The sequence below is a fragment of the Pristis pectinata genome, chromosome 28 (genome assembly GCF_009764475.1).
Source record: "Pristis pectinata isolate sPriPec2 chromosome 28, sPriPec2.1.pri, whole genome shotgun sequence".
Lineage (NCBI taxonomy): Eukaryota > Metazoa > Chordata > Chondrichthyes > Rhinopristiformes > Pristidae > Pristis > Pristis pectinata.
Genome location: NC_067432.1, coordinates 15,031,767 through 15,056,034, shown reverse-complemented (window position 1 = coordinate 15,056,034; position 24,268 = coordinate 15,031,767). Strand labels below are relative to the sequence as shown.

General features: G+C 42.9%; 1 protein-coding gene across 5 annotated transcripts in view; it reads left to right on the top strand.

Moving 5' to 3' along the window:
• Positions 1-24,268, top strand: part of myo5aa (myosin VAa) — a 182,811-nt gene that overhangs the window by 110,816 nt on the left and 47,727 nt on the right. For all 5 annotated transcript variants that reach the window (XM_052040306.1, XM_052040302.1, XM_052040305.1 and 2 more), the window contains exons 17-23: positions 9,884-9,970; positions 10,146-10,254; positions 17,544-17,755; positions 19,479-19,635; positions 21,757-21,996; positions 22,878-23,126; positions 23,469-23,562. In XM_052040306.1, the coding sequence (XP_051896266.1) occupies positions 9,884-9,970; positions 10,146-10,254; positions 17,544-17,755; positions 19,479-19,635; positions 21,757-21,996; positions 22,878-23,126; positions 23,469-23,562 (1,148 nt within the window). The remainder of the gene's footprint in view (positions 1-9,883; positions 9,971-10,145; positions 10,255-17,543; positions 17,756-19,478; positions 19,636-21,756; positions 21,997-22,877; positions 23,127-23,468; positions 23,563-24,268) is intronic.

Here is a 24,268-nt window from a genome sequence, read left to right as displayed (position 1 = left end):
TTTCTCCATAGTTGATCCAGGGGTTGCTCTTGGGGTGGGTACATGGGTAGGTTGTGAGGTGATTGCCTCCATCTGCTACTTATGCAGGTCCTCTGTGTGCCCCTGATACATAGACTAAAAGTTCTCAATACCATTTGGAATGCTCCTCTACTTTGACCAGTCATGGGCCAGAGACTCTCAAGAGTCAGTGGGGATGTTGCAATGTAATTGGAATTGGTTTATTATTGTTACATGTACTGAGACACAGTGAAGAACATAGTTTCGCATGCCATCCTTACGGATCATTTCAAAACAAGTTCATGGAGTTAGTACAAGGGAAAAGCAGTAACAGATTGCAGAATATAATGTCATGCAAGGAAGCTTTGAGTACATCCTTGAATCTTTCCCTCTGCCTGCTTGGTAATCTTCTTCCATGACAGTCTGTTTTGGGAATGGGGAGTCTGGAGTTGGGCATGTGAATGACGTGACCTGCCCAATGTAGCGCCCTGATTTTAACCAGTGATGATGGTGCTCCCACAAAGGGGAATCCCAGGATTTTGGTCCAGTGCTAAGTTTGCATCTGTTTTTTATTCCTTCTGCGAGTGACAACATTATTTGAAGAATAGAGGGAGGCAGTCCCCCGATTTCCTCCCCTGTGATTGGATAGAATGCTGCTTTTGGCAAATTGTTGTGAGTTTCTCTGTAGCACAGGCTCCTGGGGAAAGGGATCAGAATCCAGGTGGATAAGGAACGTACAGTAACTCAGTCCAGCTGCACATCAAATAGGGAGGAGATGCAAGTTCCTGGTAAAGGACAACTTCTTGAAATAATCCCAGGAAGCATTCATAAAAGCATATTTTCTTCTCTCCGTAACCTTGTCCATCTGCAATAGTGGATTGCCAGTAATCTTTGCAGGGGTAGGTTTTTTGCACAGAGTGGTGGGTGCCTGGAACGCACTGCCGGGGCTGGTGGTAGAGGCCGATACAATAGGGACATTTAAAAGACTGTTAGGTAGGCACATGGATGTAAGGAAAATGAAGGGTTATGGGCTGTGTAGGAGAGAAGGGTTAGATTGATCGTGGAGTAGGTTTATATAGGTTGGCACAACGTCGTGGGCCGAAGGGCCCATACTGTGCTGTACTGTCCTAAGTTCTACTGCAGGAAGTGAAATGGGCACAGCAAAGTTTGCAAGTGGCCAGGCTGTACGTGACCTGTGTTCTTTAAATATTATTAGGCAAAGAGAATTTTTGTAGATGATATGATATGAGTAGGAATGAAAATATGGTAAGAAATAGGCGCCTGGTTAGATTGAGCTTGCTCTACCATTTATTGTTGAAACTGGCCCTTGTTCACTTTCTTGCCTGACTTCCTTGAATGATAAAACGTTATCAGTCTCAAGCCTTTTGTCCACTTGCAGACTGTGCATCTACAGTGCCCTGAGATGGAGAATTCCAGTGATTCACAAGAAGTTTCTCCCAAATGGCCATCCATTATCAAAGGTCAGAGCTTCCTAGTGCACCACTGTCCTGTCAGATGAATCAACCTCTGTCAATCTCACTCCACGTTTCAATCCTTCACAGTGAAATATACCGAGAGGAAATGTTGGGAGATTTTTCTCCTGGGGCAGGGGTGTTTAGAGGGCACGGGTTTGAGTTGAGAAGGGAGAAATTTAAAGGCGAGTTGAGGGGTAAATTTTTCTCTCAGAGGGTGGTGAGTATCTGGAACAAGCTGCTGGAGGATGTGGTGGAGGCAGGTACAATTACAGCGTTTCAAAGGCGTTTGGACAAGAAAGGTGTAGAGGGGTACGGGCCTTATGTGGGCAAATGGGCTTAGCATAAATAAACATCGTGATCAGCATGGACGAGGTGGGCTGTAAGGGCACGTTTTTGTGCTCTACATTTTGATTCAATGAAAGTTGAGGATTAGGATGGGAAAAGATGAGATGGGTATGGGTTCTTTGTTACAAAGGCTGAAGGGAGTCTTTGATGAATTGGATAAGACTGAGGGCTGTGGTGTAATTAAAAAGAGGAACTATTTCCCTTGGCAAAGGGAGCAAAAGTCAGAGGACAGAATTTAAAGTACTTGATAGAAAGATGAGAAATGGAGAGAAAAAATGAATTTTTTTTCACTTCTATGGTGGTAGGACCGTGCATGAAAGGGTGATCGAGACAGAAAGCTTCAGTGTAGTTGGATGTGCACCTGCAGGGCTCCTGGCCTGGTGCTGGAAGGTGGGATTAGGCTTGGTTGTTTCTTTTCAGCGGGTACGGACATGATGGACTAAATGGCCTCCTTCAGTGTTGTCATTTTTCTATGGTTTGGTTACTTTCACTCAGTTTCTGACCGGAGTTCCATCTCCATCGTTGTGGGAGAGGGTTGAGCAGGAAGCTGCCGGTTATTGTGAAAAGGAGGAATGGTTTGATTCCGATTGCTATTGATTGCAATGTTCTTGAGAATACAAGGGACAATTCTTTACATTGGATATTTATAGAGTTAAATGCTTTGTCGCATTTAACAATCCTTTTGCATTTTGAGCAGCTGTAAAACTAGTTCTAAAGCTGTCTCAGCAGCTCCTGTGTGAATGGGTCAACAGATCACGCACTGAGTAGAGGTCCTGTTACTAACCCAAGTTGTAAGCATTTAGTTTAATGCAGAAAGATGTGGACGAGTGATTGACCTGCAGTGTTGGATCCACAGTGGTACTGGTTGAATCCCCTGCCAGTCTGCTGTTGTGGGGAAGATGGTCCCACTTACAAATAACAAGTAATTCATGAATATCACTCTCAGTAGAAAGTATGGGTGTGTTCCAAGGACTGCCTGCAGTCTGATGTGCTGCCAAGTCACTGAGACTGAAAGTTATTGTTTCCTTAAGTGTTTACAACCTGCTATAAAATGATTTAATGAATCTAACAGGCCCCTTGACCTTGGGGTCTATGTAGCTTATTTAAAAAGTCACAGTGCTGTTGGAATAGCAGCTTAATTCAAAGCTACTTAATTCAAATGGTTTGTTAATTCAGTATTTTGGCAATAAATTTCTACTTTGCTCATGACTTAATTCAAAATGTTGGATTATTCATTTGTTTTTTGGTGCAACAATGAGTGAATTATTGGTAGCAGACCGTAGCTGGGATGGTCCATCAATACACTCCTCACCCAGCGTAAATAGGAATGAATGGGATGTGATTGAGTTTATTCAGTATTGTCCATTACTTGTATTGTTCCTACTGCAGAGGCAACATAGGAAGTCTAATAATTACATCGTTGCCTGCTGATTGTGAGCTGCTTTGGGCTGTTGCTGTATAATGTTCCAGTCCCCTCCCACACCAGAGATGAAGTGAAAGCTTCAAACTCTGTGACTCATTTCAATTCAAGATTCAAAATGATGCAAATGATTGCATGTATTTTGTGTGTATGTAATGTTTCCATAGTAAGAATTAAGAACAGGGTTAAGTTAGTCCCCTGTTCCTGCTCTGCCATCATCTAGATCATGGGTGATCTTCAACTGAGCGGAGACGAGAGGTACACAAAATTGTGAGAGGCGTAGATAGGGTAGACAGTAACAAACTTTTTCCCCGTGGCAGACATGTCTAAGACTGGAGGGCACAGGTTTAACGTGAGGAGTGAGAGGTTTAGGAGGAATCTGAGGAAGATTTTGTTTTTCACCCAGTGGGCGTTTGGAATCTGCAGAGTGCTCCCTGAGTAAATGGTGGAGGCAGGAGCATTTAAGCAGCATCTGGACGAGCACTTGAATTGCCAAGGCATAGTCGACCACAGACCAAGTGCTGGTGAGTGAGATTAATATAGACAGGTACTTGATGGTCTGCGTAGGTGTGGGCCGAAAGGCCTGTTTCTGCGCCGTATGTGTTTATGACTCCTCTCCCTCGTCTCCATTTTCCTGACCTATCCCCATATCCTTTGATTCCCTTAATATCCAGAAATTTATTGATCTCTGTGTTGAATTGACCTGATGTCTGAGCTTCTACAGTTCTCCAGAGTGGAGAATTCCAAAGAAGAAATTTCTCCTTACCTCAGGCCTAAATGGTCTACCCCTGCTCCCTGACTCCTCAGCCAGGAGAAGCATCCTCCCTGCACCCACCCTGTCGAGCCCCGTAAGAATTTTGCATGTTTGAATGAGATCATCTCTAAATCTTCTAAACTAGAGTGGTAATTTTGACCTTCATTGTGAGAGCCACATTAACTACAAACTTAACACATTGCTTACTGCTGGATAATGATATCATTGTACAGAGCAACTCTTGTAACTAAAACAAAGGATGCTGGTACATTCAGTACTCCTTTTATAAAAGAAACCAGGACCCCAATTTGCCCTTGCTGATCTTTTCCTTTTTCCATAACAATGGAAGCTCTTACGCTATGACTTTGTTTCTCACCAGTTGTTGTGAGAAAGGTTCTTCTGGTATCTTAAAGATAAAGGTCTGGACGCACAGTCTTTGTAATTTAAAAATGGTTTATTAACAAAGACAAACATGGGGACAGAATGAATAGGAACAGATGCACACTCACACACTCTCAAGCAGGAGATTGCAAATGTGGAGGGAAATCGCAATGGGGTGAGGTGCGTGCGTGCACACACGCGCACACGCGCGCACACAATAACTGGGTACAAATGATCAAGGAATAAACAATACAATGTTTTGTCACCCTGATTCTGGACAAACATTGGCTCTTTTGTCTCGGGAGTCCTTAACCAACTGCCCTGAAGTAGTGCACAGCTTACTTCAACATCCTCGGAGGCAGAAAGAGCTAGAAAACCAAACATGCAGCACTTTTATGCTGCTGGGGGGCTGGGTGGTCCAGCAAGGACAAAGGTGTTTAAACGGACCAATGGTAGGTGTGCCCAGGACAAAGGTGCTCGCACAGACCAATCCGAGTAGCCCAGCAAGGACAAAGGTGTTTACCTAGTGGGGTGGAGCCAAACCTTGATTGACAGTGGTGTTGCTTTCGGCCATGTGCTCAATGGTGTCATCTCAGTCAGAGGGGTCAGTGTTCTCACAGTCACATGACAGCCATGATCTTTTACACTACTCTCTTGCCTGCCTCTATCAATTTCTTCGTCCTCCTTTGCTGAGTTCTGAAATGTTCCCAATCCTCAGACCTACTATTCTTTCTGGCAACTGGTACGTTTAAATGTAGAATTTTAGTTGAAATCTATTGGTCGGTGTCCCGACTAAAAGATTAAGAAAGTGTCCGAAGGCTAGAAATCTGTTCTTGGTATCTTGAGCAAGTAATATAAAAGCAGCCACACATTGTGCTTGCCTTTTGAAATTTGGTTCCCTTGCAGTTTGTGAAACTCAGAATTTCCAAAATGGAGTAGCTGGCACTTTCACTGATGTAATCCACGTTTGGTGTTCTTGACCAAGCATTCATTTCTACCAGAAAACATCCAAACAATCAGCATTTTGATTCTTGAGCATGTTTAGATATTGACTGATGGATACAGATAGCCAGTTTAACAAAGCTTTCATGAATTCACTGGGAATCTAACATTAATGACAAATGTTGCGATGTTTTTAATGTGATTAATAATCAGACATCTGCTGGCACCATTTGAGCCTAAACTGAGTCTGTACTGAACAATCTGGTTGTGGGACTCGATTATGGACCTGCAGATTGACATCCATGATGAACGTGACCATGACTGGGCCAAAACAGGGTCTCATCTATTTTTGCTTACAATGGTTTCACTTTAGAACAATATGTGTTGGCCAAGTGGGCCTGATGTCTTATTGCACCTCAGGAATTGGGGTGACACAATGATTGTGACTTGTCCGTCCTTTGTGGTTTTCTTGCTTTTCCTCAATTGATCTCAAAATAGGAGAGGACAAATGAGAGAGCTTCATAGATGAGAGTTGTAATGAGGTGGTCACACCTAAGGTATGGGCTGCAGATAGTTGGGTGACCACCAGGAGTAGTAAGGGGAAGAGACAATGCAGGATCCCCCTGTGGCCATTCCTCTCAGCAACAAATATACCCCTTTGGATACTGCTGGGGGGTGAGGGGAGGGATGACCTATTAGGGCACAGCAGCAGCAGCCAGTCAGTGGCACTTGTGGCTGGCTCTGATGCTCAGCAGGGAAGGGTAAGGTCCGGCAGAGCAATAGTGATAGGAGACTTGATAGTGAGGGGGGACAGACAGGAGTTTCTGTGGCTGTGAAAGAGACACCAGGATGGTGTGTTGCCTCCTGGGTACCAGGGTCTGGGACGTCTCAGAGGGTGAGCAGCCAGAGGTAGTGTTGCACATTGGCACCAATGAAATGGGTAGAAAGGGGGAAGAGGTCCTGCGCAGTTCGGAAAGAGGCTGAAAAGCAGGACCTCAAATGTAGTAATCTCTGGATTACTCCTGGTACCACATGCTAATCAGGGCAGGAATAGAAAGATAGAACAGATGAATGTGGGACTGAGGAACTGGGGCAGGGTTTCAGGTTCTTGGATCATTGGAACCTCTTCTGGGGCAGGGCGACCTGTAAAAGAGGGACAGCTTGCACCTTAACTGGAGGGGAACCAATATCCTGGCCGGGAGGTTCGCTAGTGCTACACTGGTGTGCTTAAACTAGTTTGGCAGGGGGATGGGAACGAGAGCATCAGGTCAGAAAGTGGAAGGATTGAGAGGAAAGCGGATGTCATGACCAGTAACAACAGGCAGGAGTAAAGTAAAAGACACAATGGGACGGACAGGTTGGTGTATATTAATGCTAGGAGTATTATGGGTAAGGGTGATGAACTCAGAGCATGGATTGGTACATGGAACTATGATGTTGTGGCAATAACAGAGACTTGGTTGAGAGAGGGACAGGAATGGGTGCTTAATGTTCCAGGGTTTCGATGTTTTAGAAAAGATAGAGAAGGAGGTAGAAGAGTTGCGCTATTAATCAGGGACAATATCACAGCTGCACTCAGAGGGGACATAATGGAGGGCTCATCCACTAAGCCAATATGGGTAGAACACAAAAATAAGAAAGGTGCAATCACTCTGATGGGATTATACTACAGAACCCCCAATAGCCATCGGGACATCAAGAAACAGATATGCAGGTAGATTAGGGAAAGGCACTTTTTTAAAAAAAGGGTTGTTGTAGCAGGTGACTTTAACTTCCTGAATATAGACTGGGACCTCCTTAGTGCAAGAGGTTTAGACGGGGCAGAATTTGTTAGGTGCATCCAGGAGGGTTTCTTAAATCAATATGTGGATAGTCCAACAAGAGGAAGGACCATACTGGACCTGGCCAGGTGACTGACCTTACAGTGGCATAATGGTTAGGGAACAGTGAACACAACTACTTGCGTCTTAAGATAGCTATAGATAAGGATAAGTATGGACCTTGCGGGAGAGTATTACATTGGAGTGGGGCAAATTACAAGAGCATTGGGCAGGAACCAGGGAGAGTTAATTGGGAACAGCTGTTTCTGGGAAAGTCCACACAGTGGAGGGTGTTTAAAGACCAACTGCATGGAGTACAGGACAGGTATGTTCCAGTAAGAAGGAAGGACGAGGATGGTAAGGTAAGAGAACCTTGGATGATGAGAGAGGTGGTGAATTTAGTCGAGAAGAAAAAGGAAGCGTATGTAAGGTTTAGGAAGCTAAAATCAAACAAAGCTCTTGAGAAATATAAAGAAGCCAGAAAAGAACTCAAGAAGGGAATTAGGAGAGCCAGGAGGGGCCATGAAAAGTCTTTGGTAAGTAGGATTAAAGAATCCCAAGGCAATTCTATATATGCATCAAGAGCAAGAGGATAACTAGAGATAGGGTAGGACCACCGTAAAATAAAGGAGGGAACGTGCTTGGAAGCAGAAGATGTGGGAAATGAGTCCTAAATGAGTACTTTGCATCAGTATTTATCAAGCAGGACGTGGAAGATTGGGTGATCAGTGTGGAGCATGCTAATATACTGGGGCATTTTGAGATAAAGAAGGGGGTAGTGTTGGGTCTCTTAAAGAACGTTATGGTGGATAAGTCCCCAGGGCCTGATGAGTTATACCTAGGTTATTGAGGGAGGCATGAGATGAGATTGCTGGGGCCTTGACCAATATCTTTGTGTCCTCTCTAGCCACAGGCGAGGTCCTGGAGAAATAGGCAAGTAACTAATGTTGTTCCATTATTCAAGAGGGGAAATGGGAATAATCCTGGAAGCTATAGACTGGTGAGACTCACACCAGTGGTAGGGAAGCTATTGGAGAAGATTCTTCGGGATAGGATTTATGAGCATTTGGAAAACCATGGCTTAATTAGGGACAGTCAGCATGGCTTTGTGCAGAGCAAGTCGTGTCTCACTAACTTGAGTTTTTCGAGGAGGTGATGAAGGTGATTGATGAAGGTAGAGCTGTGGATATTGTCTACATGGATTTTAGTAAAGCATTTGACAAGGTCCCTCATGAGAGGCTCATCCAGAAGGCACATGGGATCCACAGTGAATTGGCTGTTTGGATTCAGTATTGGCTTGCCTATAGAAGGCAGAGGGTAGTTGTTGATGGGACTTGTTCTGGTTGGAGATCTGTGACTAGTGGTGTTTCACAGGGATCCGTACTGGGACCTCTGCTGTTTGTGATGTATATAAATGACCTGGATGAAAATGTAGATGGGTGGGTTCATAAGTTTGTGAATGATACAAAGATTGGTGGCGTTATGGATAGCGTAGAAGACCGGCAAAGGGTACAGTTGGGATATAGATCAGTTGCAGATATGGGCAGAGAAATGGCAGATGGAGTTCAACCTGGCCAAATGTGAGGTGTTGCACTTTGGGAGATCAAATGTAAAGGAACAGTACACTCTTAATGGCAAGACCCTTAACAGTGATGTGCAGAGGGATCCAAGTCCATAGCTCCCTGAAGGTGGTTACACAGGTTGATAGGGTGGTAAAGGCGGCGTATGGAATGCTTGTCTTTATTAGTCAAGAATTGAGTTCAAGAGCCAGGATGTTATGTTGCAGCTTTATAAAACTCCAGGCCACATCTGGAATATTGCATTCAATTCTGGATGCCCCATTACAGGAAGGATGTGGAAGCTTTGGAGAGGGTTTACCAGGGTGCTGCCTGGATAAGAGTGTATGTGCTGTAAGGAGAGGTTGGACAAACTTGGGTTGTTTTCTCTGGAGCGGCAGAGGCTGAGGGGAGACCTGATAGAAGTTTATAAGATTATGAGAGGCAGAGATAGAGTAGACAGCAGTATCTTTTTCCCAGGGTTGAAATGTCTAATACCAGAGGACATGCATTTAAGGTGAGAGGGGGTAAGTCAAAGGAGATGTGTGGGGCAAGTTTTGTTTTCCACAGAGTGTGGTGGGTGCCTGGAATGTACTGCCGGGGTGATGGTGGAGGCGAATACAATGTTCAAGTGGCTCTTAGGCACATGATGTTCAGAAAATGGAGGGATATGGACATTGTGTAGGCAGAAGGGATTATTTTGGTTGGACATTTGATTACTAATTTAGTTTGGCACAACATCGTGGGCCGAAGGGCCTGCTCCTGTGCTGTACTCTTCTATGTTCCGGCTCACTGTAAAGTGATGTATGGCCTTGCATTGGAGCATGCTCTTCAATGGACTTGGTCCAGTGCAAAACCTTCTAGTAAAAGTCTAGAGCTGCCGTCATGATTGGGTTAAAACCAAAATTTCTGTCTTTTTCTCCAGTATATTTCTTGATATTAAACAATTAGTGGAGTTTGGCATTAGTACAGGAAAGTGCCACTGAGCTAGAAGATTAGCCGTGGTCTCACTGAAAATGGTCAAGCAGGAAGAAGGGGCTGAATGTCCTACTCCCCTTTCTATTCCATGTTTCTATTAACTGTCTGTTTCTAAAATCTGAATTCCTTTAATTTTGAGCCTGGTTTGGCTGGTCCATCTGCTAACATTGAGGAGGGATGTCCAAAATTAACTTATCCTAAATGTCTCTCTGTAGGTTTGATCCAAAACGAGCAGTGCAACAGCTTCGAGCCTGTGGTGTGCTGGAAACCATCAGGATAAGTGCTGCAGGGTTCCCATCAAGGTAATGTTAATTGTCCAGAAGAAATTCAGAAATCACACTTGAGCTGCTCTCAGTCCTCCTTTGCTTCGAGCCATTCGTTCAGGAGCTTGTTCACCTTTTCCACCTGGTGCAATTTTACAACAAACCTGAAACTGAAAATCTGCATTAGTTTATTGAGTTCTTTTTGGTGTTTCAGATGGACCTATCAAGAATTCTTCAATCGTTATCGTGTCCTGATGAAGCAAAAAGATGTTCTCAGTGACAAAAAACTGACGTGCAAAAATGTCCTAGAGAAGTTAATAAAGGTAATCCTTTGCATTATACAGACTGAATCATTGCTCTCCTTAAAAAGCTCAAAGCAGGTTTAATGTTTTTGAAAAAACAACAAGATGCTGGAGGAACTCAGCAGGCCAGGCAGCATCCGTGGAGAAAAACAGACGGTCAACATTTCAGGTCAGGATCCTTCTTCAGGACTGAAGGCAGGAAAAGAGGAAGGCAATATATAGGAGGGAAAAGCAGAGCAGTGATAGGTGGACAGAAGAGGAGAGGCGGGGTGGGCACAAGGTGGTGATAGGTAGATGCAGGTAAGAGATGGTGAAAGGCAGATGCGGGGGGCGAGGGGTAAGAGGATGGGTCAAAGATAAGGAGGTAGGTGCCTCATGGGGGGGAGGGGATGTAAAACAAAATAGGCGAGGAGAGAAAAGAGTTAAGGCTAGGAAAGGGAAGAAAAGAATTATGATTAGGGGGGGGGGGGGGGGGGGGGCTGGGTTGTTTTACATAAAGTGGGAGAATTCGATGTTCATGCCGTTAGGCTGTAAGGTCCCAAGGCAGAAAATGAGGTGCTGTTCCTCCAGTTTGTGTCTGGACTTTTCCTGGCAGTGGAGTTTAATGTTTTCATTGGTATACAGTAATGATCAGTCATAAGGATTACTGTACTGCTGAGGAGAGAGTGTGCATCCAGCTTATCTGTAACAATCCCTCCATTCCTGTCTGATTCATGAGCTTTCAGTCTCCATGTGAAAGGCAGCTAGCTTTTCTCTCCTGCTCAAATGCATTGATTTGTGCTGAGGGCCCGATCTCTCTGTAACCTTCTCAAGGTACCTGCTTTTATTGTGTGATTGTAGACCTGGTGCTGTTAACACCCACCTGCAATTATATTATGCCACCAACATCAAGAAGTCTCCTAAGGTTAAGAAAATAAATTGAGCACAGTCCAGAGAAAGATGCAACTATGGCAATGCTTTCCTCACCACACGATAATCTGTAACCTTAAGCATATCCAAAACTCTACCACGCACGATATAACCTGCTCTTAACTACTACTTCCCTTTCCCCTTGCTGACCTCCGTCAATCCTCCAGTGCATAAAACTCTGACAATCTGCTATCCAACCAGTTGGAAATCCCGATGGTTTGGCATCTGGCTCACCAGGCAATGTTCTATGCTCCTATTCCACTCACTAGGGCTCCAATTCCCATGTTCCCTTCCGACACACTGGGGCACCGATTCACATGCTACCTTGAAGCTGACTGTGATCCTGTTTCCTACACTCTTTAAACTTACCAGATTCACTGGGAGATTTTATAATTCTATGTAACATCTAAAACAAGTGAATTAAAAATGTATTGAGGCATTAATATTTGAATAACTTCCAATAGTCTGTAAAATTTGCTAATTCGGCACCATCAAAATCCTGAGTGTGTTCTAACGTGGAAGTTTTATTGTACCTCCAAATTAAAATTCGTATCTCGTCTTCAGAACTTGACCTCTACTTTCATTAACCAACTGCAGCCCATTGCTTGAAATCATGCATTCCCATTCCTCTGGTCTCTTGTGTGGATTGTCCACCAGTGATGGCTGGACGTTCAGCTTTGTGAAGTCTTGCATTCACACTGTAAATGCTTCTACCTCCATCTCCCAAGTTCAAATTTATTGCTGTCATAGGCATACAGACATAGGTTAATAAATGCTATGAAACTTAGCTTTTTATCAACAGCATCACAGTACTTTACAAGATAAGGACAAACATTAGTTAACATAAACTTAAATTAACATACCTTATACATAACTTACACATATACAAAATAAACATAACAGTAGTGCAAGATTGAAAGAGAGCAAAAAATATAGTCCGAGGTAGTGTTAAGGTTTTTTTTAAACACTCTTTTAACCCCTTGAAACACTTTGCTCAATACCCACAGCTTTGGCTTCATCCTTTGGTATCTGTTTTTGTTTGATTGTTCCCCTATAAAATTTGTTGGCATGTACTTCAACAGTGATCATTTCATTTTAAACTTGTCATGGAATTGGATGCTGTGGGTACAAGAAGCTATGGACACCAATTAGCGATGGGGGCTGTTGAATTAGAGGATTGTGGAGCTTGTGGTGGAAGCCAAAGACATTTGCTTCAATCTGCTGAAAATTTATATGAGGAATTTGAGGTTCATCCATATTTGGATGTTGGAAAAACAAAACGACAAGATAAATGTGCTTGAGGGGGGTCGGTAGGTGGAATGGATAGTACTGGGTGTTGTCAGAGATCCAAAATGTTTTTGAGTGAAGTAAGGAAGAGAGGGGAGTGAGCCAATTCACAGCTGAGCCTGCTACTGTCCTCAAGTGCATTCCTTCAGCTGATAAGTGGAAATCAAATCACTTCATTATTAAAACCAATTACTGCATTTCCATTGCCCGCTCCGATTTTGCAGATGTACCACATGGGCAAAAGCCTGGTATTTGCAGTGAAAAATAATAGTGAGGTTATCAGTGCTAAATGCTGCAACGGAAAAAAAATCTGACAGCATCTTTTGAAGAATGCACATGTAGCAGCTGGAGGAATAACATGCATTGTTATCTGTATTTCCCCATTCCACCACAGGGAGTGCTGTTTTATCCTTCTGCAGGGTAATTTGGAGAAAACTGAACCATTGAGAACTTTGGGTATTTATCAATGGTTCTCGCTGTACGAATCCCTGAAGATGTTGCGATTTGTGGCATGGAATGCAGTTGCATTTCTGAGCCATAATCACACCTTAACGTTTCAGCCCCAAAGATAATTCCCTCAAAAATATTTCAAAATTTCACACCTGTTGAAACTAATTTTAAAAAAAATTAGCTTTGTATTTCAGATATGTTTAACCTTGTGTTTAGTTAAAATTTTATATAAACGTTGAGTGTTTTCACATCCTAGTTTGTTGTCCTGTAATTGTTGGCTGTTTATCATGTTTAATGGTATTACTGTTGCTGGATGCCACATATCCCTTCATGCTGACTTTAGGAAGAGGGAAGTTCTTGCTGGAGTGGTTGTTGGATTTTTTTGTGGGGTCAGAGATGAGCATTTAAAACCCTGGCCAGTAATTGAGGAGGACATTAGTACAAATCCTTAGATACTAAATAAACATCTACTGTGGTCTGAGGTTCCACTCTGCATTTGCAAATGCAGTCTCAACCGTCAACATTGCTGCTGTAACTTGGAAAGTTTTAAATGTTTTTTTTTTAGCATTTGTAAAACTCGTAGTCTAATCAAAGTTCACAGCAACAGTCCCTCAAGCTGCTTTTTATTGCTTACACTGAGGAGCATTGGTGAAAACCCAGAGTGCAGGACTCTTACCAGATTGCAGAGTCCAAGACTAAATGCAGAAGCAGAGGTTCGGTGAAGTGAGTTTGGGTTTAAAAGTCTTCAATCACTAATTCCTGGAAATGAAGTTTCTGTTTGTTTAAAACCCGAAGTGATCAGTGCTTATAATGGTCTGTGTCAAAGTTTATAGCTGGTGTTTACTGGACATTCTATGTGGTGTGAGGATAATCTACAGGTAAATTTAGTCCTAGTGAATTGACAGGTTTGCAAATACATTATGTACTATGTGTAAAATCACTGCCTCCTGTAACACTGGTTACATCCATGATGAGTATGAGACCAGCAAGGATTGGAAAGGATCTTTGAATTGTGAGTAAATCTTCTGCAGTAAATTACGGCTGCTCAGGAAGGGCAGGGATTATACCATGTAAGGAGCAACTAAATGTGATCCCTTCTGTCCCTTTTAAAACCCCTAATTGCTGTTACATTCCTGGAAAAGTATGATACAGTGCAGTAAGCTATTTATGGGCAAAGTTCAAACACTTTATGTGTCATTGTTACTTCCTGTAACACATTTAGACCATGTAATTAGACCGTGCCGTCTAACTTTTAACGTTTTCAGATGTTAACTTAATTTGGAAATAATCCAGTTCAGGATTTTTAATATCAGTGAATTTCTTGGTATGAATGTAGTTAGCAAAGAGAAATGTAAAGTTTGGCATTAATAAGTTAAAGAATTAGTTTATTATCAAGATATTTTCCACAGTCATAGAAGATACCTCCGGGTGCTCTGGTTTCCTCCCACATTTCAAAGACGTAAGGGTAGGTTAATTTGGGTTTGAAGTGGGCAGCGCGGACTCATTGGGCCAGAAGGGCCTGTTACCATGCTGTAAATAAAATTTAAAATTTAAAAAGATTGTGTGGTCAGATGACAGCCTAGGGGAGTCAATAGGTCAGTGACAGTGTAAACCTGTCACCAATGTAAAACATCTTCAACCTTCCTAGCATAAAATGACTGTCTCCACATAAATAGATTGACACATTCTTGGCCTCAGTATAAACATAACGCTAGGGCAATGCATTTGTAAAGATAAATTTAATTAATGAAGGTGGACTGGGAAATCCAGCAAGGCGGTAGGACTCAGGAGAGTGAGTTTGTGGAATGTCTAAGGGATGTTTTTCTGGAGCAACTTATTGAGGAGCCCACCAGGGGATCGGCTGTTTTGGATTGGGTGCTGTGTAGTGAACCCGAGGTGATTAGGGAACTAAAGGTAAAGGAACCACTGGGAACAAGTGATCACAATATGATTGAGTTTAGTTTCAAGTTTGAGAAGGAGAAGCTGATAACTGGTGTATCGATATTTCAGTGGAATAAGGGAAATTACAAAGGTATGAGAGAAGAGTTGGCCCAAATTGATTGGAGGAGTAAGTTAGCTGGAGGGACGGCGGAGGAGAAATGGAAGAAATTTCTACAGGAAATAAGGAAAATGCAGGATAGATATATTCCAAGAAAAAAGGTTTTGAATGGAAAAAAGGCACAGATGTGGATAACGAGGGAGGTGAAGGATAAAATAAAAGCAAAAGGGGCGGCGTACAAAGTAGCAAAAATTAGTGGGAAAACAGAAGATTGGAAAGCTTTTAAAAATCTGCAGAGAGAAACTAAGAAGGTCATTAGGAAAGCAAAGATGAGTTATGAAAGGAAGCTGGCGGACAACATTCGGAAGGATTCTAAGAGCTTTTTTAAATACATAAGGAATAAAAGAGAGACACGGGTTGACATAGGACCAATTGATAACGGTGCAGGAGGTATTATAATGGACGATAGTGAGATGGCAAGGGAATTGAATGAATATTTTGCATCGGTCTTCACCGTGGAGGACATAAGCAATGTGCCGGTTAGTCAGGAGTCTCACAAATTGGAACTGAGTTCAGTTGAGATTACTAGGGAGAAGGTGCTAGGAAAACTAAAGGGGCTTAAGACTGATAAGTCTCCTGGACCGGATGAGGTGCATCCCCGGGTTCTGAAGGAGGTGGCTGTAGAGATAGCGGAGGCATTGGCGATTATTTTCCAGGAATCGATAGATTCTGGCATGGTTCTGGAGGACTGGAGGGTAGCGAATGTAGTTCCGCTGTATAAGAAAGGTGGGAGGCAGCACAAAGGAAATTACAGACCTATTAGTCTGACGTCAGTGGTGGGAAAATTATTGGAATCTATCCTCAAGGAGGAGGTTACCGAATACCTAGAGGCGCAAGGCAAGATTGGACCTAGTCAACATGGTTTTGTGAAGGGGAGGTCCTGTCTGACCAACCTATTGGAGTTTTTTGAAGAAATCACAGGTAGGGTGGATAAGGGAGAGGCGGTAGACATTGTGTATTTAGACTTTCAAAAGGCCTTCGATGAGGTGCCTCACAAGAGACTGATTAATAAGATGAGAGGTCATGGAATTATGGGTAGGGTAGCAAAATGGGTGGAGCATTGGCTGGTTGGCAGGAAGCAAAGGGTGGAAATAAAAGGATCTCGTTCTGGTTGGTTACCGGTTACTAGTGGTGTGCCGCAGGTGTCGGTGTTGGGGCCGCTCCTTTTTATCTTGTACATCAATGATTTGGATGATGGAATAAATGGTTGTGTGGCTAAGTTTGCGGATGACACCAAGATAAGTGGAGGAGTAGGGAGCATAGAGGAAATAGAAAGGATGCAGAGGGACCTAGACAGTTTAGGAGAATGGGCAAGGAAATGGCAGATGAGATTCAATGTTGAGAAAGGTGCAGTTGTACACTTTGGAAGCAGAAATAAGCGGGTAGATTATTATCTAGAAGGAGAGAAGATTGAAAGTACGGTAGTACAAAGGAACTTGGGGGTACTCATACAAGATACCTTAAAAGTTAACCACCAGGTTGGATCGGTGGTTAAGAAAGCGAATGCTATGTTGGCATTCATCTCGAGAGGTATAGTGTATAAAAGTAAGGAAGTGTTGATGAGGCTCTACGGGGCACTAGTGAGGCCTCATTTGGAATACTGTGCGCAGCTTTGGGCCCCACATCTTAGGAAGGATGTGCTGACGTTGGAGAGGGTTCAGAGGAGATTTACGAGAATGATTCCGGGAATGAAAGGGCTTACGTATGATGACCGTTTGTCGGCTCTTGGACTGTACTCACTGGAGTACAGAAGGATGAGAGGGGACCTCGTAGCGACATTTAAAATGTTGACAGGAAAGGATAGAGTAGATGTGGCTAGGCTGTTTCCCTTGGTGGGCGAGTCCAGGACCAGAGGGCACAATCTTAGAATTAGAGGGTACAGTTTCAAGACAGAGATGAGGAGAAATTTCTTTACCCAGAGGGTGGTGAAATTGTGGAACTCCTTGCCACACACAGCAGTGGAGGCCAGATCAGTGGGGGTGTTCAAGGAGGAGATAGACAGATATCTAAATAGTCAGGGTATCAAGGGATATGGGGATAAGGCTGGAAAATGGGATTAGAATAGTTTTTTTTTCCACCCCATTTCTTTTTCCCTTTTCCTTGGAGCAGACTCGATGGGCCGAATGGCCTGCTTCTGCTCCCTTGTCTTGTGATCTTGTGAAAATGTGCACATATGCTTTCGTGTTTGTGAATCCTCCTTGAATGAATATTCCATTAGGAGAAGTGCTTGGTACATGATTGATGGATTTAAAATAGAGATGCCACACATTTGTTCATGATGTACCCTCAGTATTTTGGCTGAAGACAGGGTTAGTACATAATTTATTGAACTAGGAAATGAAAGCGTTTAAACCTAAAACCTCTTCAAGAGATTTCTTGGTTTAATTCAAGAGCTGTGAAGGTATTGTGCAAGAGTTCAATCTTGTTAAATCTTACCCCATTAGATTAATTAAGCTGATTAATTAAGGTCATTTATGTGACTTTCTAGTTGGTCAGATAGGAGATGTTCACACCACGTGCTTGGTTAATTTGTTTCAGGCTTTTTTTTTGGTTGAAAACATTCCCGTCTCTAACGTACTGTTCTAATTTTATGCTCTTCATTTAGGACCAGGACAAGTATCAGTTTGGTAAAACAAAGATTTTCTTTCGCGCTGGGCAAGTGGCCTACCTGGAGAAGCTCCGAGCTGACAAGCTCCGTGTAGCCTGTATCAGGATCCAGAAGACGATTCGGAGCTGGTTGCAGCGGAAGAAGTATCTGCGTATGCGATCGGCGGCAATTACGATCCAGCGATATGTGCGGGGCTACCAGGCCAGATGGTATGACACCTTTCAAATCAACAAGTTTCCCCTTGACGTGAGCCACACTGGTTGCATCTTAGAGAGGGATGGCAGGTGTTTGTTCAGCCTCGTGTGGGAGCTGTCAGAACTGCCACCGAGAGAGAGGTTGAATTAATCCAACTTACCCGTGTGCGACTATGTGGTATAGGAACCAAGGAGGAGAGTCATTACAACACCTCCTCATTCAGATCTAAATGGAAGAAGAGTGAATTATCGAGAACTTGCTAGATAGAAACCTTGCCACAATGGGAGAGGTTCAAGCTTCAGTTACTTTGGTTCTCAAAACTTTTTTCCCCCAGATAACTTTTTGTCACTCTGACAACCTAACTCAAGTTGACGGCAGGGCAATGCACGTGCAATAAATAATTAATTTCATTTGTTAACTCATGAATATTTCAACTTTGTTTTTGCCAATGTCAATGAATCTTTCTCCAATGAATATTTCATTAAAAGCTGTGTTCAGTGGATAGTATATTGATCAGATATGAAATATATTGCATTGTATATTCCTTCTGCAGCCTCAGGATTTTGATTCATTGAGCTGGTTGGAGAGTTCACAAAATTTTCCTCATTTGGAGTCAGAACAAGCCTTTTCATGACAGGTTCTAGTGATCTAAAGGGTTTTTATGCTGTTATTGAGTGCAGTATAGCATTAGTGTTGACCAACTTGTGAAACTGATTGTTTGTTCTCAGTGGTGTGGATGTCTGTGTTGCATGCTCCATTGTTCAGAATTTCCTCCCACCTTTTTTTCCCAAACTGCCATTAAAATAAACGAGAAACTCTATTTCTAAAACCTTCCTCTCCTCACCTGCTCTGAAAAGTTTAGCAAATTTGAACTAAGTTGGTGTTCATTGCGGTGTAGAATATTGTGGACACAGCCCAGCGCATCACGGACACCAGCCTCCCCTCCTTGGACTCTGTCTTTACCTCTCGTTGTCTTGGTGAAGCAGCCAGCATAATTAAAGGCCCCACCCACCTGGGACATTCTCTCTTCCATCGGGTAGGAGATACAGGAGCCTCAGGGCACGTACCACCAGACTTAAGGACAGCTTCTACCCCACTGTGATAAGACTATTGAACGGTTCCCTTATACAATGAGATGGACTCTGACCTCACGATCTACCTTGTTGTGACCTTGCACCTTATTGCACTGCACTTTCTCTATAGTTGTGACACTTTACTCAGTACTGTTAATGTTTTTACCTGTACTACATCAATGCACTCTGTACTAATTCAACATAACTGCACAGTGTAATGAATTGACCTGTATGATCGGCTTGTAAGGCAAGCTTTTCACTGTACCTTGGTACAAGTGATAATAATAAACCAATACCAATATTCACTCCTTTTATATCCATAATGTTGCAGTAGTGATGCAGTTGATTGTGTTCCTGAGTGTTGATATTGACCTTGGCCGAGGATAAGACAGAATATTGTGGGTTCAGGCATGTGTCAGGCAATACTGAGAAGGCTCTGTACAGTGTGAGATGCTATTTTCAGTGGATACATTAAACCAAAGCCCAAACTGTGTCTCAGGTTGAAGTTAAGGCTTGTTAAGCAAGAGCAGGAGAATTCTCTTAGTGTCCTGGACGTCAATTGTCCTTGTACACCACTAAACAGTTAACCTAAATCTGTCTTGTCAGGCTTGTATTTTGCCCCTCTCAAGCTTTCAATAACTGCACCCTTTTTGTTGTGTTCCAGCTATGCTCAATTCCTCCGCAGGACCCGGGCAGCAGTCCTCATCCAAAAGTACCAGCGTATGTATGCTGCTCGGCAGAAGTTCCTACGTATCCGGTCAGCAACCATTGTTATCCAGTCTTTTGTACGAGGCTTCCGGGGAAGGCAACAATACAAGGCTGTGAGTACCTGCTGTCATAACTTATTTCATTGCAGTTATTGCAAATGCTTTCATGGTTCAGAATGAAGTCCATAAGGAGAAGCAGAAAGCAACAAGGATATAGTTACAACTTAGAGTGATAACACTATGTCACAGTTATGTGAAGAAATTGCTGTTAAATAGGGCTATCCCACTGTTTTTGTGTTCTTGCTGTATATGTTGACATGAGATGATATTGGTGAATGAAAGACGAAGAGGCAAGAGATTCTGCAGATGCTGGAATCTGGAGCAATACACACAAAATGCTGGAGGAACTCAGCAGGTCAGGCAGCATCCATGGAGGGAAATAAACAGTCGACATTTTGGGACCTTTCCAGTCCTGATGAAGGGTCTCGACCCAAAACGTTGACTGTTTATTTTCTTCTATAGATGCTGCCTGACCTGCTGAGTTCCTCCAGCATTTTGTGTGTATTGCCGAATGAAATGCATTTTCCATTTTGGTAACATCAAGCCAACCCTCTTTATCAGGGTTGCTTGGGGAGAAAATCTCGCTCAACTCTGCCCAACGATATACCTTGACCCAAAGCTCAAGAAGAGCCTCCAAACTGAGCAGGTATTTTTATAATTTCCATGTGGCTTGTGGGTAGGATTGCCAAGCAGCTCCTTGTCCACAAGTGCCCAAGCTAATCCCTGGAAAAGAGACTTTTATCCCAGCAACATGAATCTGGATATTAAAGACTAGTGTCTATCTCGGTGCATTCCTGAGTTTAAATTGTCAAAGTTTCCTCATCCCCATTGCGTTCATTGGCTCTTTGAAGGTTGAAAGGCACACTAACAAAGCATATCAAGAGGCAACCTTATTGAGGGCAGGTATTGGGAGGGAAAAAATGAGTCTTGTGACTTTTCAGTGTATGGGAAACCTGGAAGAATTTGTGCTGAGTGAATTTAGATAAGAGGGCTTTCTTGCAGCCAATCTACAGTAAGTAGGAGTTAAGCTGCCAACAAAAGGCACTTAATTTCTAAGTACTACATGCATGCCCTTGCAATAATAATGGAATAATTAAGGATGAATATATAAGCCAAATACTTCAGTTAAAAGGCTCCAAATTGTGTCTCAATCTCTTTGAATCATGGATAATTTACTTGGACTCAAAGTTATTGGAAATAAGATAAGACAAGATGAGATATCTTTATTAGTCACATGTACATTGAAACACACAGTGAAATGCATCTTTTGCATAGAGTGTTCTGGGGGCAGCCCGCAAGTGTCGCCACGCTTCCGGCGCCAACATGGCATGTCCACAACTTCCTAACCCGTACGTCTTTGGAATGTGGGAGGAAACCAGGGCACCCGGAGGAAACCCACGCAGACACTGGGAGAACGTACAAACTCCTTACAGACAGTGGCCGGAATTGAACCCGGGTTGCTGGCGCTGTAATAGCGTTACGCTAACCGCTACGCTACCGTGGCTGTATTTGTGGATTCCTTCCAAACTCTGGTGGATCCATTGGGTTATTGGCCTGGCTCATTTGTTCCTGATGTAGAATGGGCAAACAGTCCCACTCTTTGGAAATGATCTAATACCTCTAAAGGTAAGCTGCCCTAATTAAAACACACTTATTAAGGCAACATTAAAAAATGTTGTGAGATTTTTTTATTTTGTTTTGAAAGATTTTTCCAGCACCCCAGAAAAGTTTTTAAACCAACATAACAAGAAAGAGATCACCAGGCCAATCATTGAATTTGATTAGAAAACAAAAAAATGCAGAGACTGGAAATCTAAAATGGAAACAGAAAATGGTGGAAATTATCGGCAGGTCAGCCAGCGTCTGTGGAGAGAGAGAGAAACAGTTACCTTTTCAGTTTCTTTATCCCCTTTTTTTCTCTCTATTGATGCTGCCTGACCTGCAGAGTACTTCTGGAATTTTTATCTTTAGTCATTTAATTTACTGCTTCATGTGTTCAAACTGCACAAAAGTTGGTGGCTAAATTGCATTTCAGAAGTAATTCAGCAGACGTGAAGAGTAGCTGTGAATGTGGTTGGCTAAATCCTTTAATTCCTCTACTGACTGTATGCAGCCAATTTAAAGTTTTGGCTGCAGCTCCACATCTCCATTTAAAACGCTTCCTTTTCCAAACAGATCCTCCGGGAACAAAAAGCCATCATTCTTCAGAAGCACCTGCGGGGCTGGATAGCAAGGCGCAAGTACAGCAGGACGCACCACGCCATCGTCTACTTGCAGTGTTGTTATCGCCGCATGATGGCAAAACGCGAGCTTAAGAAGCTGAAGATTGAAGCTCGCTCTGTGGAACACTACAAGACCCTCAATATTGGCATGGAGAACAAGATCGTGCAGCTGCAGTGCAAAGTCAATGACCAGGTACAGCTAACGTGCATTCAGTGTACAGCTGCAATCAATTTCACTAAAAAAAAATCGTAGTTAGTTAGCTGCAGTCCACTGTTGGATGGTTTAAAATTATGTCCATACTGTAATGTAGCAGTTCTGTTAGAGTGACCATGAGTGGCTGAGGATTATGATCAGTGAGGGAGGCTGTATATGAGTTGTGGGCTCTCGCTTGGCCTCTACTGGGCAGTACTCCTGTATGTGTTTGCTTTACACATGTACCACCTTATGCTGACTAATGTAATCGCATCACCGGCAGTACGAAGCTTGGCTATTACTCTTGTCATCGACACTGGCCCTTGTTGAAAGCACACATGTTTGACCGTCTTGGCTGCAATATTCTTCTCACTTGGATTGCTTTGTAGGGGCAGGGACTGCCATAATAGGGGTGAAGGAAAATGAACATCAAAACAACTACAGCTGCTGGAAATCTGAAATATAAACAGAAACTGCTGGAAACAGTGAGCAGGTCAGGCAGCATCTGTGAAAAGAGAAGCAGAGTTAAGAGTTCACATGAAAAGTCTTCGACCAGAAACATTAACCCTGCTTCTGTCTCCACTGAAGCTTCCTGACCTGCTGAGCTTTTCCAGCATTTTCTGTTTTTATTGCAAAATGGGAGTAATCTCTATATGCCAGTGAGCAGTAGACTGTTAGGTAATATTTGTGTTTTATGTGCTCCCCACAGATATTTATATGTTCACCCTTCCATTCTGTCCAGAGATGTATATCATGACCTTTCTTTTTCCTCTAAGCCTTTCTCACATTTCTGCAGTCAGCCCCTTGTGGCTTTACTCCCCGGCTGAATTAATGGCCTTTGATTCTCACTGCTGTTCACTGGCTCCTTTCTTTCAATGTAGACTAAAGAGATGAAATCGCTGCTGGAGAAGCTGGTGAGTTTGGAGACTACGTACACCAACGAGACAGAGAAGTTGCGGGCTGAGGTCGATCGGCTGCGTATAAACGAAGGAAGCATTAAACTATCCTCCAACAAGATTACCTGCTTGATGGAGGAGATTGCCATACTCCGTAAGGAACTTGAGGAAACCCAGGCTCAGAAGAAACGTCTTGAAGAAAGTGCAGATAAATACAAAGAGGAAACTGATCTGGTGAGGGTTCCCTACATTTTCAGCACCGCTTCTTGTGTGGGATCTTTAATAAAACTGCTTTCAAAAAGTTAAGTTAATATTAAGAAATGTTCCTTCATTACACAACAGGAGCATTTCTTGATGCACTGACTGCCCTAGTTTACTTTAAGATTATACTATTTTTTTTATTGCTGAATAGATTTCCATTCTTCCTCGAGTGAGATTCAAATACTGTTTAGTGGCAGTTCAGTAGAATGGGGAGATCAGGATTACAAGGCAGTATGACGGTTATCATGTGGTACAGAGTTCGCAGTCAACAAAGGCGAAACAATTAAAATTGTCCTTTCTTATCCTCCTCTCCAGGTGGTGTTCCAGCTTAAAGAGCAGAATGCTTTGCTGAAGAATGAGAAAGAAGACCTGAATCGCCGAATCCAGGAGCAGGCGAAAGAGATAACAGGTGATACTGCCATGGCTCATTTAGTTGAAATACCGTGGGGAATGGATTCCATTGTAGCCAAGTTCAAAGGGTGGAATCTGACTGTATGATCGCAACAATAGACTTTGTCCCATAGAAGAGGAATGTCACAGGAAAATCAACAGTTTGAGAATGTGTCCTTCACAGATTTTTAAAACTCCATCTTTTTTTCTGCTCTTGACTGACTTCTGGTGTCAGGTCAGGTGCAGACGGTGTATTTATGGTCTTAAGCTGGTTTTTGATAGGCATCTCTCTGTAATAGGAAACTCTAAAATATTCTAAACTTTTTGTTTGGATTGAGGATGAACCAACGACAGTGCTGGCTCAATGATCTGCCTTCAAGTTTTAAAGAAAGTGACTGCAGAGATGATGGAGCCATTGGGTGAAGCTCTGCAAAATTCAGTTCATTTGGTAGGGTACAACCACTAATGCAATGCCCTTATTCAAGAAGGAGGGAGATGTATAGCTGTAAACTATAGGCCTGTTATTGAGAAGATGCTGGCGTCTTTAGTCAAGTATACAATAGCTAGTCACTTAGAAAAGATTTATGCAATCAACCCAAGTCATCATGGCTTTATGAAAGAAAAATCACATTGGGCAAGTTTGCTGGAGTTTAAGGAGAATGGGAACCTGTGGATATGGTGATTTTGGACTTCCAGAAGACTTTCAATAAAGTGCCATGTAAAAG